Source organism: Camelus ferus, chromosome 8 (assembly GCF_009834535.1).
Source record: "Camelus ferus isolate YT-003-E chromosome 8, BCGSAC_Cfer_1.0, whole genome shotgun sequence".
NCBI classification, from domain to species: Eukaryota; Metazoa; Chordata; class Mammalia; order Artiodactyla; family Camelidae; genus Camelus; species Camelus ferus.
The window spans coordinates 29,706,836-29,724,133 of record NC_045703.1 but is presented as its reverse complement, the minus strand read 5'-3'; the positions used below and the strand labels follow the sequence as shown (position 1 = coordinate 29,724,133).

Sequence of the window (17,298 nt, the reverse complement as noted above, 5' to 3'; positions counted from 1 at the left end):
AATGTTTTCCTGAGGATTAGAGAGGGAGATGTAAAATCAACTCCATTCAGCCGTGAGAAGAACTCTCTCCTACGCATGCATCACTAACTTAAAATTTGTTTATAGAAAAGGGAAAAATGCAAATCAATCACCTACATAAGCTAGAGAACAAACTGGTAAATGACACAGTTGTCCAGAGCAGAAAATTAAATAAAAAGAATACTGACCCTCCACTTCTGAGATGGGATGGCAAGGGTGTCGCCCCTTTGAACATTTCTTGCTCCTTGATTTCACTGAAGTCTCCATCATATGTTAGCTGAAGTGGGTGACTCTTTAAGTGGCCAAGGGCATTTGATTCTGGTAAATAAATCCCATTTATTTTCACCATAGAGTCCCCCATCATAACTGTTTCTTTAGATTCCACTCTCTTCTTTGCTGTAATAACCAAGGAAATGTTTGATCAAAGCATTTATTTTAGGAATCACTATCTTTCAATATTTTTTCAACCCAAGAGTTTATACAATTTAAAAACTACATATTACTTATAATCAAGTCTGGAATTGTATGGATAAAACCTCCCTGAACATATCCAAGACCTCACCACTATTTTAGACTTGACATCAATTCATCAGGTAAAAATGAACAGGATCCTGTATCTATTAGCTTGGAGTCTACCTGCAGGCAAACACTTAAATTTCGGTTTATGAACTACCTAAGTCCATATAAACACTCCCATGTCCCATAACAATTCCCTGTCCTGGATTTGATCACATTAGTAATTTTTCATTCAAAAAATACTGGAGTGCCTTCCTGATGTCTGGTGCTTGGGAGGCATCAGTGACGAAACAAAGATCCCTGCCCTCAGTGGGCTTACATCCTCATAGGTGTAAACGGGCAATAAGTAATAGACCATAAGGTGAAGTATCTGATTTAACATAAGTGCTATGGGAAAAAAGTGAAAGTAGAAAAGTGGAGAAGGGTAAAAGGGGATTGGGAATGGGGGCAGGTAGCAATTTTGAACAGGTAGGCGTGGTAGGCAAACCCTTAATGGAGATGAATATCAAGCCATCAAATGATGAAGGACAGAATTTCCAGCAGAGGGAACAGCTGGTGCGGAGGCTCTAAGGCAGGAGTGGCACTTGAGGACCAGCATGAGTGGAGTATGTGAGGGGGAAAGGTGATCAGAGGGACAGGGCTGGGTGGTGGAGGCCCAGCAGACCGCTACCAGACATGGACAGAGGAGGGCACTGAAACACTTGTAGACTTTCTAAAGAGGACTAAGATAGAGTTGCAAAAAAAAAAAAAGACGTCCAGCCTCTGAACTGAAACATCTATTGTGTTTATGGCTACAGATCCTTAGACTTAAAATACAACACAGCTGCTTCATTGGCAAACTGACATTAGAAATAGCTTACCCATATTGCTGCTACTACATTCTAGTCCGTGACAAATTATATTTTTCAAAGGGGAAAAGGGAATGAGCTTCATATAGAGAAATAGTCTTGCAGGCTTTTCCAAAATGACTCAAGGTTTCCTTTCTGCACTTAAACCATCAAACCAATAAAAACCAACAATAACAAAACCACCTAGTCACCTCCTCTGACTAAGCCCCGTGCTTTCAAAACACTGAATTTTACAGCAGAAAGGAACCTTAGAGACTGGTGAGTCTAACCTTCATTTTTCAGATGAGAAAATTGAGAACCCGAAAGGTTATGTGACCAGTTTAAGGTCATGGAACAGGTGTGGGGAGAGCCAGGACTGCTCGGCAGGGAGAGTGTGGGCTTGGCATCTCATTAGACTTGGGGTCAAGTACAGCTGTGTGATGTGGGCAGGTCACTCACCTTCTCTCCCCTTCCTCAGTGGTCCCCACCTCTTGGGAACGTGGAGAGAATTAAGTGATATGGTCCAGTGAAGTGACGTATGTGGTGCTAGCATACTTCCAGACCTAGAGGTTGTGGTCATCGTTATTAATGGAACCCAAGAATCCTGACTTCCAGTCCAGCACCACGCAACCCTGAATATGTTTAGGACTGAATCACCAAGCATGTACTTCAGTTTAGATTATAAAGCATTTTTAGCCTGTCCCAATATTACAGCATTCATTTCTTCCACTTGTTCACTCCATAAATATTTATTAAGCACCCATTGCCATGTGCTAGACGCTGTTTCAGCAGCTGGTGGCCCAGGAGGAACAAGAAGTCCCAGCCTTCATGGAGCTTCCACTCTACAGGGAAAAACGCCCCCCTACTTGTGGGCAGAGGAGCTGCAGCCCCTCTGTTTTCACAGTCTACTGGAGTCAGCTGTCAGTTGTCACTGCAGCAAAGAGTTGCCCGGGGCTTACTCTTACTGACGGATGCCCACGTTAAACTGTGCATGAGTAACGAAGCTCTGGGTCTTTCTGGCAAGTGCATGCGGCATGCTGTACTAATTTCATAATGGACTGTGGATAAGATTCAAAAGGATTCTACAACCAGCAGCATTTTCACATGGGAACTGTTCTGTTGCACAGATATTTCTTTGGCACTTACTGCAGATTACAGCCCATTCAGGCTCTCAGGCTTCAAACAGAGAAAATCTCTTCTCCTAGTGAAGTTGCTCAGTCTTCAGTAGTAGGGGAAAGAGAAGCAGATGCGTACAGGGAGAGATGCAGCACGTGTGGTCTGAGCCGGGTAAGAAGGAGTACAGAGAGCAGGGAGTCCTGAGGGGTTGAAGTTGGTCAGGGAAAGAGTCATTGAGGAGGTGGAGCCTGAGAAGTAATTTGAAGGGTTAACAAGAGACCAGGAAAAAAAAAATTCTGAGGAAAAGGAACACAAGTCTGGAGTAAGAGCCAGCTTTAGGTGTGTCCAAGCTGTGTGGTCAAGCAAGGCCCCACGCTGAGAAGGGCCCCATGCTTGGTTTAATGCTTTGCCATTGCCATCTTGAAATTCTACATAATTTTTGAACAAAGAGCTCCACATTCTCATTTTGCACTGGGTCCAGCAAATTATATAGCGGATCCTGCATGAGGCTTGAAATAGTAGGATGGGTATGGGGAACTGCAAGGGTTTCATATTGCTGGTGCACAGACCAGGGCAGGGTGTGGGAAGGGAAAGGAGACTGGAGAGAAGGACCTAGAATGTCAGGCTGGGGCCAGAACATGGCACAGCTGTGCATACTGGAGAGGAGACTTCATCGCCTAGACCAGGAGTCAACGAAATACAGCCCCACCAAATCTGGCCTGCCACCTCTTTCTGTATAGCCTATAAGCTAAGGATGGTTTATATATTTTCAAATGGTTTGGGTGGGGGAAGAATCAAAAGAAGAACAATATTTGGTAACGTGAAAATTATATGAAATTCAAATTTCAGTGGCCATAAATCAGTCTGTGGTCCCTTTCCTGCTGCAGTGGCAGAGCTGAGTAGGTTGAACAGAGACGCTACGGCCCACAAGGTCTGAAATGTTCACTCTCTGGCCCTTTATGGAAAAAGTTGACCAACTACTGTTCTAGGTCAGTGTTTCCCAAAAGACAGATTCTACAGTCAAGTTGGTCTGTGAAATGCTGGGCTGAGTTAAAATTAAACAGGTGTCTTTACCAGGTGGCCTTCCCCACCCTTGAACATGCTCATGCGCACTGTGCCTCTCCAAGATGGAGAGGAAGTAGGTACACTCATTGGAGCACTGAACTCTTTTTCCAAGAAAAAGCTATTAACATTTTGCCAGAAGTGTTCCCTGGAATTCAGTTTGGCAAACACCACTCTAGGCACCGGGGATCCGCTGAAGGGTTTTCAGCAAGAAGATGATGCAACCTGATTTTTTTTTTTCTTTTTTGGCTTCCTGACCTCTTGTCCCCTATGGCACACAGAAAATGATTGTTTTTCATGGTTCACTGAGGTAAAGGGACAAGGCCACTGCTCACAGCCATGTCTGGGTTGAGGCTCAGCTTCCCCAGGCTCTGCTGGCTACTCCCAGGGCTAAGAGTCCTTGTGTTGACCCACCTGCAGCCCCCAGCAAGCTGAGGGTGGAGCAAGACAGGAGCGCTGGGTGACCAGGGACAAGTCAAGAGGTGATAAAAGCCGTGGGGCAGTGGTGGGAAGAAGAATGCAGACCCAGGAGATATTTAGGAAGCCTCTGTGATGGCAAAGGTAACAGAGGTTGCGAGAGGGTAGAGACTGCTCTGAGGTATCCATCCAGAATAACCGGGGGGTGTTAGCAACGCTGCCACCTCCAGCCAGAAACCCTATTTGAACACAAGCAATTGAACTGTGGGCTCTATGAACTACACACAGCTCTTCCCTTTTCATTTTCTTCCATCAGGAATTCCGAACCTGCCACCACACCCCAGCACAACCTGAGGAGGTGTCAGCTAATGAGTTCACACCAAAGGAAGGGACGCACCCTCTGTCTCCAGGCACAGCGGCCTTTACAGTCGGTTCCCCAACAAAGGATACCTTTTCTAAACAATAGGGACTCTCAAACAAGCCCAGGGAGCCCCTGTACAAAGGACAATGAGTTCGAGGCTGGAGCCATAGAATTTTTTTAAACTGGGCATGTGTGCTTTTAAAAAGACAATGACTTTTTACTGCCATTGTTTCCTGGGTGCTGACACAGACAGCAGGGATGTGGAGAATTGTGAGGGTGGCAACCGCCAACAGGGTGGATGGAAGAACTGCCAGAGAGACAGACTTTGGAGCGGGACACGAAAATGCTTTGGCGCAGATGGCTAAGTACAGTAATGATAAATTTATAATATGATTTAATACAATGTATAATAAACTTATAATAATGGTCCTGAACACACATGTACGTGACTGAAGTAAAATCCTTGAAGCAATACTTACCTTTATTGTCTGCAATGTACCCTGACATTTTCCATTCCATCTACTCTACTTCATTGTTTTAAATGCTGGTGTGATCCATTAAACTAATTGTCACCCCAGTAATGGGACATTTCCTATAGTTTGAAAAACTCTTAGTATGATCTGGAGGTGGGTTGTGATTCCAATTGTTGGGGGCGTTTCTTAGAATTTGAAATTTTTAGTCTCTCTGTTTCCAGGTTCCAGTACCTGCCAGGAGTTTTGTGGCCAAAGGAAAAGCCCATTCAACTTGCTCTCACATTTTCACATGGGATCAGAGAGGTATTTTCAAAGACCCAAGCTTAGTGTACCTTATAGGAATCTTCAGTATGCTTAATGAAATTAACAACTTTTCAAACTCTACTTTAGAAAGTATTTCTAATACAGATGAACCCATTTGTTAGAAAACACTTATCCTAATATTCTTTTTCTACCAAGTAACTTAAAAAAAAACCCCTTGATATTTTGGTATTCTTTATAAACTCCCGGAAAAATATACGAACGTTTCTTAACCAACTTTTGCACAATATTAACTAAGTCTTAAATAACATTAAAAATCATGTGGGGTTTGAAAAAAAATCATATGGAAATAGCTCTTGTGTTCAAATTCAAGAACCATGCTTGCCCCCAGGCTTTAAAAGATGTTATGTGGCCTTACGCTGTGTGGGAGGAAGGGTCCTGTCTGGCAGAAGAGCCCCCTGCGAGGCCGCCCTGAACAAGCGCGCCCGGGCACTGCTTATCCTTCTAATCTTCGCAGGGTCCACTGGGGGTTTAGGAAAGGAAGGGCAGGGATCCTCCTCTGTGGCAGGAGATGCTGGCGCTTTCGGTTTCTGGAAAGAGATTTTTTTAAATGATTGGCATGAGTTTCTGTGTCTTGAATCAGACTCACCACCAGGAACTGGCCCTGACACTTCCACATGAGCACACGGCTCCCCGCCTGGCTTCTCCCCAGCCCCCTAGTTCTACGTCTCACTGGCCCACCTTACTTATTGTGTTAGGGATGTAACACTTTTTAAACTGTTTTTGTCAGTTATATTGTATTAAGTATTCTACTGTCCTGCTTAGTGTATCTGAAGAAAAGGCTTACCCAGGCCAGCAAACAGATCTGTAGAAGAGACTATATAAAATTTGGTAGAGTATATTCAAAACACTTTGTAAATTTTTGTGTTCAATTCAGCTCAGATAATGTTTATTGGGCAGTTACATGTGCCAAGAACTATGTGGAATATAAATATGACCTTTATATATGTTGGACTTCACAAAAGTATTTTTTTTAATGACATAAACTTTTTGAAAAATTTAGATGAAAAAGTCACAAAACACAAGAGCAAGTAGTCCTGGACTTCTGATATAAAAATGTTTTATTTTCTACATCTCAAGAATTCTAGGCTGACACCCTCAGAAAAGGAACATTACTGCCAAATTCCAGTTCCTTAAGGACTTAAAACTACCTGCACCAAGCTGAGCCACCCAGAGCATCCTCTGGTCTGCCCTCCAGGGGGCAGTGGCCTCCGACCCAACCTGGGGCCACAGCTTCACAGGGACCTACACTCCCACTTTCAGTGTTGCCTGGTAGTCCAGCCTTCCTCCACCTCCAGCACAATTATCCATCTATGAAAGGGTAATCTTATGGCAGCAGTGCTTCTAGTCTCTAACCCCAAATAATCAAGTTAAAGTTCCTAACGTCACTTACAGAACATGTGAAATGAGTGACTCCCAATCCAATAGGTTAATCAATAACTTTTTTTAAAGATCCAGTGTGAAATTCAAGTCAGATAATTGGGAAAAATGGGTAAGGTCATCTATCATATATGACACATAATTGCAACCACTCATTTTCTCGTATACATTAATAGAATACAGACATCTATATTAGAGGTCTCTTTTCAAGAAGTTGCTTAATGCAACAATGAGAAATTTTTCAAAATATTTTTTATTCTCTTGTTCATTTGCATATGGAATCAGTTCATAAGCCAGACCAAAAAATTAGTTTTATGACTTTGGAGACACATTTTTCCAAAAAGTTAGAAAAAAACAGAAATAAAATAATCAGTATAACAGGAAGAGTGAATGACTCTGAGATCAGAACAATCCGTGCGGAATCTACTTCCTGGTTATGTGAACTTGGAGCAGGCTATTTACTTCTCTAGCTATCAAAAGAGATGGCAGTCCCCCTCCTGCAGGAACACTGACGTATATATACAATTCCTGTTATGGAGGCTCAAGAAATGCTAGCTCCTTCCCTACGTAAGCTACTCACCTTCTACGTATTGACTAGATTTGGTTCCAAGTTACTTTTAAGTCTCAAAAGCCAAGATTCTGGCCTCTGATGCAACTTTGCTGGGAAAAAGATCCTGAATTCAGAGGGGTTTATTCTGAAGGAGACACCACTCATCTGTTTGTGTAAATCATGCTATATTTGTTTAATAAAGAGTTGCTTTACTTTTTAGTCGCCTTAATTTGCAGCAAAGTAGTCTTAAGAATGTGACTTAGGCCATGAAGCTAAGGAACAAAAACACTAAGAGTATGATACAGGAAAATAAGTGCTTTACATTATGAAAGATGAAGTACATAAGGATAATCTCAATACTGAATATGGATTTGAGGTTTTCTTATCTCAAACTGTCTGTACTCTGCAGGAACCTTGAATCTGAAACAAAGACTGAGAAGTCTGCCAGATAATAATAATGCAGATAAAGTAAATGGCTGCTTTTATGGATGCCTTAACTATTACAAATTTTCTGGATACTAAATAAAAGATCTTACAAAAAGAGAAAATACGGTTTTGTAAAGCTAATTTTTACCCAAAAGAGAATAACTGAATTATCTCCAGATGGCAAGATAAATCCCCTAAACTGCTCCTTAACAAAAGCCATCATTTTCCTAGTGCAAAATTAGCCATTGTTTGTATTATAAAAGATTAGTTCCATTTTGCTACTGGCCTTTACTAAATTATTTACCCCATTTGAACATATATCTCATTGGACTACTTAAAAGTATAAAGTGATACATTTTTAATTCTTCAAGGGAAAATGAAACAAGCTATCAATTTCTATCAGGCTAGGTTCTACAAAAAATGTTCTTTCACTTTGTGGAGCAAAATGGCTTTTAGGAAGCGCAACAGGAAAATTTTTTTTCTTGTAAAATTCATTGCATCTTAGAACTCAGAGAATATTTCAAGTGAGTTTAAATCTTCACTTGAGAACCCCTCCCTCAAGATTTGTGTTATGATACTAACCAGTAACTGGAGTATACCCAAGGACACTGGGAAAGTCAGGTTTTAAGATCTGTCCTGGTTGATAAAACTGGTCTATTGAAGACTGAAAGACTGTTTCCACAGAACAACCCAACCAAAGAAGACAACATTCCTAAAATATGTAAGGGGTCTTATTGGCCTTGACTCTCATCCCACTGCAGTGGGCTCTGACCAATTTCTGACCTGTCTGGATCAGCAGATGGGAAGGTGGGGGTCTCATTCTACATGAAGACTGGAAAAGGGGGTCCATGACCTCCCACTGCAGAAAGTTTCTATGATTTAATTTGTAAAGCAACAGAACACACACACACACACACACACACACAAAGACCTCTTGGAAGTTCGAAAGCAAATATGTATTAAAAACTCCCCCAAGCACATAACCTTTGGATGTGGTAATTGTTTGTGCACTTCTATTACTATGATTTTCTCCACAGGTACTCTGGGCTCCTCTGTCACACTCAGCATGTGACTCACTGCTGTAATGTCACCATTCGTTTCAGAAATAGTGAAAGCAAAAACACTGCTTTGACATTCTCATTCTGCTTTTTCTTACCCTGGATCTCCCCTATCGCCAAGATATAGATGGGCTTCTAAATCTCTTTAAATATATACATATAATATATACATATACTTTGAGATATATATATATATTCAGTTTTGTTTTACTTGTCAAATGCTTGGAGCTCGGGTCCTATTTAAAAAAAAAAAAAACTAGCGGAAACTAATCTAATCTATGAAGTGAGAAATCAGGACAGTAGTCACCCTGGGAAGGTGGTTTCTGGGGCGGGGGGGCTGATAATGATCTATTTTTTCTTTTTTTCAATGCTGTTTACTGTCTGTTGAGTTTGTGTAAATTTATCAGGCTGCATTCTGATGATCTGTGTCTTTTCTGTATGTCAATAAAAAGTTTAATAAAAATACTAGGAGCTTAAATGACTGGGCTTTGTAGGTTTAGGAAACACGGAGATAGTTCTATTTTGACAATGATAATGATAAAAGACAAAATTTCCTATCTCCTCCATCTCTTTCCCTACTTTACACAACCCAAAGTATGAGAGCAGCTGTTCCTGTGTACATAAATCAGAACAGCAGCTAACCAGATGGGCAGAATGTACGTGGGAGTAATTATCACCACACAACCACCCACATCTCAGAGTTGTTGTGGGGAGGTGCAGAGCTGCTAAGAAAGAAAGATGTACGTGGCACACCTACGTGGCAGGTGGATAGAAGTGCTCATGGCAGACTGTGAATTGCAGTGCCTTCCCCCTGTTTGTAAGAGTACAGGTGCTGGTGGGAACCCCAAGGGGCCAGCCGAGATGGGAGTGCCCAGTGCTTCCGTCTCCCTCTGAAGCCCAGGGCAGTCCTGAGTGGAGGCAGCCCACCCCTGCTAGAGGGTGTGGGGGAAGCACAGGCCAGAAATCGGGGGAGAAATGGAGAGAAGGGACAACGTACAAGTGCGAAGAGCTGAGTGGATTTGTGAAATGCAGGAGCTGGAACGGGCTGCTCTCTGGGCCCCTCTTCGCTGACTGACTGACTGCTCGGTGAGGAATTATTCCAAGGCAAATTAGTCTGAGACAGATTTTCCCTGATCTAGAAAGTGCTGACATTTCAATTGGTTAGGTCTTCACAGATTCTCTCAGCAATGGTGTCCCTTTGCACACAACACCTCCCCCCCACCTTCCAGTGGTCTTGATCATGCTCCCTCGCCCTCTGCTCCTATTTCACCTGATCTCTTCCCTTTATCAATTTAGAGGTGACCAGAGTCAAAGCATTCTTTAAAAGGGGAAGCGGAAAGGAGGAAATAACCTGGAAGGGGAGGCAGTCTGAGACCACTTTCAGATTTTCTGACTGGGCAGTCCAAACTTTAATTTTTGTTTAAAATGAAACATATCTGAGACCCTTACATAATCCACTATCACAAAAAAATTGCAAATGAAAGGAGTTATTCTTATCCTGCTCTTACTTTGCACATAGCACCCAACCATTCTGCGGTAAAGAAATTTAATTGCAACGACCCTAAACAGAAACAAAGGTCAACATAACCTTTGCCTAACAACTAATCCTGCAGTCCAAGAACCACAGTTTGACAGGGACCAGGTGAACTCTAGAAACTGAGATTTTTGGAAAGAGTAGGACCAAATTGAGTTGAGTCCCAAAAAACCACAGCAATAAAAAAAAAAACAATTCATAGGAGTTTCAAATGACAGAACTATAGAATAGAGAGTCACTCTACAACAAGGTAGACCCACTGGGCTGCCAAACTGGGGGTCTTCTTGTTGTAGCTGGCTCAAAACCCAAATGATTTCCAAGGCTGTAGGTGCAAGAAGCCACGTATCAGTAATGGCTGACAAAGCACTTACTGCACACTGGTTCATCATCACAATTTTGGAATCTTATTTCTCTCATCTGCGATATAAGAACAAGTATGATCTCCCCCACAGAGACATTCTGATAAGTACTTTGGGAACACAGATGCATTTTGAGACAATTGGGGTCATTTGGACATGGATGATACATTAAATGATTCTACTGGGTAATGTTAATTTTCTGAGCTGTGATGATAGCATTGTGGTTGTGTAGGAGACTGCCCCTGTGTGTATGAAATGCACACTTTCGTGGATGAAGTCTTAGAAGGTCTGAAGTTTACTTTAAAATAGTTGATCAAAAACAAACATATGCACACACATATACAGTAATAAAAATGGAGCAGCAGCTTGACAGACATCCCAATTCCATGAAAGTCTAAGGAATTTGTATTACCAGGTGCTTGCAGTAGCAGGGGCATCAAGGGAGGGGTGTCTAAAATAAGGAGAACTGGTTGAAAGTTTGTATAATTCCTTCCCTCCCAGCTCCACACAGTCAGGCTACTGATCAAGGATTAGGTGGGACGTTTATTCTCTGGAGAGGATAAAACAGAGAGTCTCTGAATCAGCTAACCAGGCACAACTGAGGGTTAATGTAAACATAGATATTAACTGAGTATTTATGTACTGAATGCTGGGCATTCCTAACTTCTTCCTCCTGGCTCCTGGAAGTCAGCAACCAGCCTTTATTCTCTAAGAAAAAGCTTGAAAGATACTTCAGTAGAGAACTGACTAGCCCACAAGGAAAGCCCTAAAGCTACTGCTACTGGGGGGTCTTACAAACAGCACAGCACAGCCAAACCCCTCTAAATGAAGGTTTGGGTAGGTACTGTCTATGGGTTGACCAACACCTTCTACACGCCTCCACTCTCAAATAAGAACAGCCAAACAAGCAGCACAGCTATCAGAGGAGAGCCTCTGATATGAAAACAGAGAGACCAAGACAAATATAAAACTGCAACAGAGACACAGAGGACAGACCATGTAAAGACACTGGGAGAAGATGGTTATCTATAAGCCAAGGAGAAAAGCCTCAGAAGAAATCAACTCTACTGCCATCTTGATCTTGGACTCCTAACCTTTAGAACTGTGAGAAAATAAAAATTTGTTTTTTCAAGCCACACACACACACACACACACACACACACACACACACACACACAAAGCAACAGAGATTTCAGGAGAAGAAAACAATTCAAAAATCAAAACTACCATTAATATATGCAGATAAAATGCTACAACCATGAAACAAGAACAGAATACTATATATTAAAAAAAGATAATTTAGGGGTGGGAGAAAGCTTTTGAAAATTAAAAATATGATAATAGAAATGAAAAGGACTCAATAAAAGGATTAGAAGATAAAGTCTCATCCAAAAAATGATATGAGAAAGAGAAAAGAGAAAATAAGAAAACTGAAGTGCCAGTTCAGGGGCTCCTACATTCAAATAATACATTCTAGAAAAGGTAAACAGAACAGAAAAGAGGGGAAGACATCAAAATAATTTCAAGGACACTTTCTAGAACTGAAGGGCACAAGATTCTACATTGAAAATGCCCAGCATTGTGACATTTCATAACACTGGGAACAAAAAGAAAAATCCTGCAAATTTCCAGAGTGCATCAGCAGTTAAGGTCTCAAATAATTTATTTCCCATACCTCCTTCCTCAAGAAGCTATTGAAGGGAGTATTCCACTAAAACAAGAGTAAATCAACAAAGGGGAGGACTTGGAATATAGGAACCAGGAAAGCCACCATGGGAAGGAGGAGCAAGCTGTGCACCAGATGCCCAGGGCAAGTGGTCCAGGAGGGAGAGTGGAAGGTTCTCCAAGGAGATGAATCAATAGAATATCTCATGTGCCTGAGTATAAGAAGGAGACCTAGACCACTGGGGAAGAGTTTGGAGTTAAAACAGTAATAATATAAAACTAAAAAAGCAAGGCAATTAACACCAAGGAAAACAAAAATGGTGTAGGGAAGGAGAAGTAATCATCATTAATTATCATTAGTTCAAGGCCCATCTATAAACAGGATTTATATAATCACAGTCAGAGAAAAGGGACCTAGCCAAAATTATGATATATCTATATTGGGAGTAGCAGTGGGGATAGAAAGGGTGAATGTGCTGTGAGGAGGCGTGGGAGGACAGACAAGAATTAAATCTTCATCTTCCCTAGTGGGAAGTCATTAGATAATTCCTCAAGCTCGTAAGTCAGAGAGCAGCAAGACACTGTGTTATTTAAAAGTTTGGATCTCAACACCAAAAGAATGTGCCAAGAGAGTTTAAAGTGAGAGCCGTTGTGGAAGGGAGAATGAAAAATAAAGGGACAGGAGACCAGTGGAGGGTTTTTTTGGTAAGAAATCTTTCACTCTATATACATGCACCTATAGTTTATTTGTATATGTAACTATGAAAAATAAAATATATATGTGTAACTTAAAAAAATACTGTGAAACATTGTTTGCCAGGTTTCTATATATTTCTAAAACTCTTCTACTATCAAACTATAGGTGAATAATAAAAGTGTTTCGTTAGATACTAACCATTATATTTGAAAAAGTGAAAAAGAATTTGCTTTCATATTAAATTATTAATATATTTAGGTCTATGTGGTCACTTTCTTAGCATATATAAGTGCTGATTCCAAGTACTTGTGACCAATTCCATTTCACAGCACTCATGGTAATACAAAGTACTCACAAGCTCTAGAGGACTGAGACGGGCGCCAGAGATGGGCTTGGAATCAGAGGACTCAAAACTGGATGCATGGACACTAGCGCAGGAGATGGAACAAAAATGTTAGTTTGCAAAGCATCATTTCTTTTATTTCTAGTGTATGTTAGTGAACTCTAGCCCCCAAACAACTAAAAGCATTCAGTGCATAACCTTGAGGAAGAAGTAATTTTTAAAGAAGCACAGTACTTTACACATTTTATTCATATTCTTTTCGTTGATTTTAGGAGGATTAAAAATATTGAGTAATGAAAAGAAGAAATGTTTATAGTGATTTTTTTAAAGCTTCTTTCATATCACTTTATAAAGTTGGTATGACAACCACTATTAACCATTTCAAACCAAAGCAACTTCTTGGACCCAAGGTCTGGAATTATCTTTAGAAATCTTGAACAGACACGAGAAGTCAAACTTAGAAAGCAACTATCCACAATTAGAATTAAGGGAAAATGTCATCTGGTGGTTTACACATCTGAGTGTACAGCCAAGAGAAATGTCACATACCTGAAGGAGGATGGTGGTCTATTTTCTGGTGTTCTTGAAGATGCGGATCCAAATAGTTTTCTTTGGTCTTCCCGTGGTGTAAGCGGCCTTTGGGTCCTAACAGTTCTCAAGGCATTTCGTGCTTCACTTATGATTTCTGCACTTGTCTTCTGCTTGGACACTGAAGGTCGGTAAAATGGATCCAGCTTTTCTAACTTTTTATCATTTGGAGACAGCATCTTTCCTTTTAAAAGTAAAATGTTCTTCAGATGAACACCACACCCTGCAAATAAATGGTAAAAAAAACAACTATTTTCATTCAGTCACTTAGAAAGGAGTGTTTAAAAGCCACCCATACATACTTAAACCATTATTCTACATTGAACTTGAAAAAAAAAAATCACATCTTTTCATTAAAAATCTACCAGGCAGTTACAGTTAGAAGATAAAGATGGGAGAAGAGCTTTCAAAAACACAGGATGACAGCAGTTAAGCCTCTGGGAACACATGTGATTGAGGGAAATGATGTGCGGGGAAGAGATCCAGAATGAAAGCTAAACCAGAGAGAAAGAGGATAAACTGTGAAAGAATCCAGAGCAAGAAGGGAAAACCATCTGATAATCTCCAATACATAAAAAACACATGGTATGTGTATGTGGTGGTGGTTCTGTTAACATTTTTAACCGAAGTTTCCCTTTCTTTTCCACTGCCCCACACACAAAATGTGAGTATAAAGTTAAAGTTAGTCAGATGGGGCCTCTTTCCAAACTATATTAGCTTTTATCATTGCAGTTTGTACACTCAGAAAGGTTTAGCCTTACATTTGCCTATATGTTTGAATGAGTTGATTCAAATCACCTTCTATTTGAGACAGTGTCCTACCATGAATAAATACCAAATATCGATACCAAATACCAAATATCCTTTCCCAAGCTACTGCCCAGTTAAAGAGTTAAAGCCGTGCACTAATTAGTATGTAGTATTAGGTGTTCATTTAAAAAACAAAAATGAAAAACCTTAATCCCCTGAGAAAGTTATATCTCCAGGGAGACAGAGGTCTGGAAATTATTCATATATTTCAGCTGACCAATTTTAGAATAATTTCTACAAAAAAAGAAAACAAGTTTTTGTGACATATGCCCAAGGAAATGAAAAAGACTCTACTTCTGTAAGTAGAATCAACAGGTGATTCCTTAGACAACTAAAGAGGATTTACTATGATTCTTAACAATAGACAACAAGAACATGTTTAGTTCTATCCACCCTAAGAGTTTTTGAGGAAAACAATATGATGATAACTATCCACAACATGTTCCAGGTGAATATGTCAGGTGTTTACTTGATGGAGATTCTGGGGATTGAACTCAGGACCTCAAGCACGCCCAGCATGCACTCTACCGCTGAGCTACACTACACCCCCCAACAACTTACTTTGCTTTTCAGCATGTTATCCTATCACAGCACCTCCACCACTCAGGCCACAGCCACGTTTGCAGAGCAGGCAAGCCAAATGTTGCCAAGGGTGCTAAATGATGAGGGTCCATTTAATTACTGGTTGATTACAGAGTCTCTAAGAACCTAGCATTTCATTGGATGGGAGAGGGTTCTAGTTTTCAGGGACTGAGTCAGGAGTCTTAACTACAAATTGCGTCATCTTAAAACATCTGTTGAAGTACCATCTATAGGTTTAGAGACCATGAGAAACCTGCTATTCTTTATCAGACTTCACCTGTGAGGCATTACCAAGTGAGGATGCCAATCTTTTGGAAGCTTTCAGCTGTGAGTAACAGAATCTGTCTTTACCTGTGCTGCAAATAGTCAGTCACTTGAAGCAGATCCTTCTTGCTAAATGCAACACTGCACTATCAGGATGTTTGCAATAGGGGAAAGACTGGCCATCTCCATACTCTTTTTCCTACAAATCAAATACTCAAGACCATTACCATGATTTTGAATGACTTTTGTGTTAATATTAGTATCCAAAGAAGCAGTGGTTAAATGCTTAGATGCTGAAGTAAGGGTTCAAATACTCTGACAATTTACAGCAATTTAACCTCCACCAGGGCTTCTAACTTCTCTGAGCCTCAGTTTCCCCATCTGTAAAATGTGTGTTGTAATAGTAACTGCCTCATATGCTTGTTCTGAGAATAACATAATCCATGTAAAGTGCTTCAGCATGGTACCTGGCCCTTAAAAAACATTAACCACTGTCCAAGAGCTATGTAATAAAAGGATACAACAAAAATTTTTCCTATGAATGAAAAACTGCCTTTAAAAAAAGAAGTTGCAAAAGAAAGGAAATGGCATTGTTCAGTGTTTCCATACATTTTATGTATTTTAAAATTTAAACCAGGGTGTTGTGCTTTATGAAAACAGAATTTTTATTAAGTATTTTATGGATTATCAGCTATGTCAAAACACAACTAATCAGAATTTGGTAGATTCACAAAAAAAAAAGGTTAAAAATAAAGAGTGGTACTTGCTTTTCTACCAAGTGAAGTAATTCACCAGGGTGAGATGGGGGATCTGCTGTGATACTAGTGGGAATGGATAAAAGGGTTACGTACATATGATTTATTTTAATGTATATTGTTACACATACACTTATTTATTTATTGTAACCGTTGCCTAGAAGAGCCCAGAAGACAATTTGTGTGACCTTGGCTGGATCACTGCCTAGACAAAGCTCCTTAGTCTATCACACTCTCATTCAACAAATACTACTGAGTTTTTACTAAGCACCACGCGCTTGGCTAAAAGCTCAAAATTTATAGAAATAAAAACAGCCGCGGCCCGACCCGCAGAGCATGCACAGGGCACTCTCATCGCCTCTCCCCCCCAACCGGGGACAGAAAGGCGGAGAGGTTCCCGGTGAACCGGTGGGGGAAGCCTCACTTCCCGCGCGCACAGCGGCTCCCCTACTCCCTGCAATGCCCCTTCCTCCACCGGTCCAGACCAGAGCAGAACACAGCAGCATCTTCACCCTGCCCGCCCGTCCGCTTGCCCGCGGGCTGTTCAGCCCGCAAAGCCGGGCCAGCCAGCGTCTCCATGGTAACTGTACACAAACTACCTATACCCGCCGCCCGGGATGCCTCCCTGCAGAGCCAGGTAGCCGCCTGGCAGGCGGAGCAGGCCAGGGAAGGAGTTGGGAGTGGGCGCAGGGAAGGGGGCTTCCGGCCAGACCCAAAGCACCTGTGGTTAGCGTTGGCGACAGTAATAACTGCGGAGACTCAGCTCATCCTCCAGCTTTTCCGAGGCGGCAGCAGCCGCGAAGCAGAGCAGCAGGAGAGGGGCCAGGCGGGGCCCAGGGGGGTGGGGCCAACAGAGTCGAGGTGGGAGTTCCCTCAGCGCCGCTCGGCCACTGGGCCTGCGCAGGTCTCCCCAACGCATGCGTGGAAATGCTGAGGTTGGGCGCCAGCCGGCGGTGGAGGGGCGGGGGAGGGCAGGAGCCTGGGCGAGGGCTTCAGGATTGGAGTGGGAGCGTCAGGTGCTGCGAGAAAGGGCGAGGGATCCGCGTCGAAAAGCGGGGGTGGAAAGGCATCTACTTTTAAATTTGCAGTTTACGGAACCGCGTTTGTTGAGCCCCTACGAGATCTCACCGCCTCTACTGAATAACGATAAGGACGGCAGCTTAGTGTTAGGGGTAA

General features: G+C 41.7%; 1 protein-coding gene across 8 annotated transcripts in view; it reads right to left on the bottom strand.

Moving 5' to 3' along the window:
* Positions 1-17,055, bottom strand: part of ARMC2 (armadillo repeat containing 2) — a 116,392-nt gene extending 99,337 nt beyond the window's left edge. For 2 of the 8 annotated variants that reach the window (XM_032484660.1, XM_032484661.1), the window contains exons 1-5: positions 16,844-17,044; positions 13,673-13,934; positions 13,136-13,208; positions 5,470-5,641; positions 207-414 (exon numbers count right to left, since the gene is read on the bottom strand). In XM_032484660.1, coding sequence (XP_032340551.1) covers positions 207-414; positions 5,470-5,641; positions 13,136-13,208; positions 13,673-13,890 — 671 coding nt within the window. In that variant the 5' untranslated portion in view covers positions 13,891-13,934; positions 16,844-17,044. Of the gene's footprint in view, positions 1-206; positions 415-5,469; positions 5,642-13,135; positions 13,209-13,672; positions 13,935-16,843 lie in introns of those variants that run through there. The other 6 variants (XM_032484664.1, XM_032484663.1, XM_032484665.1 and 3 more) reach the window with 6 other exon arrangements.
* Between the last annotated feature and the right edge of the window lie 243 nt (positions 17,056-17,298).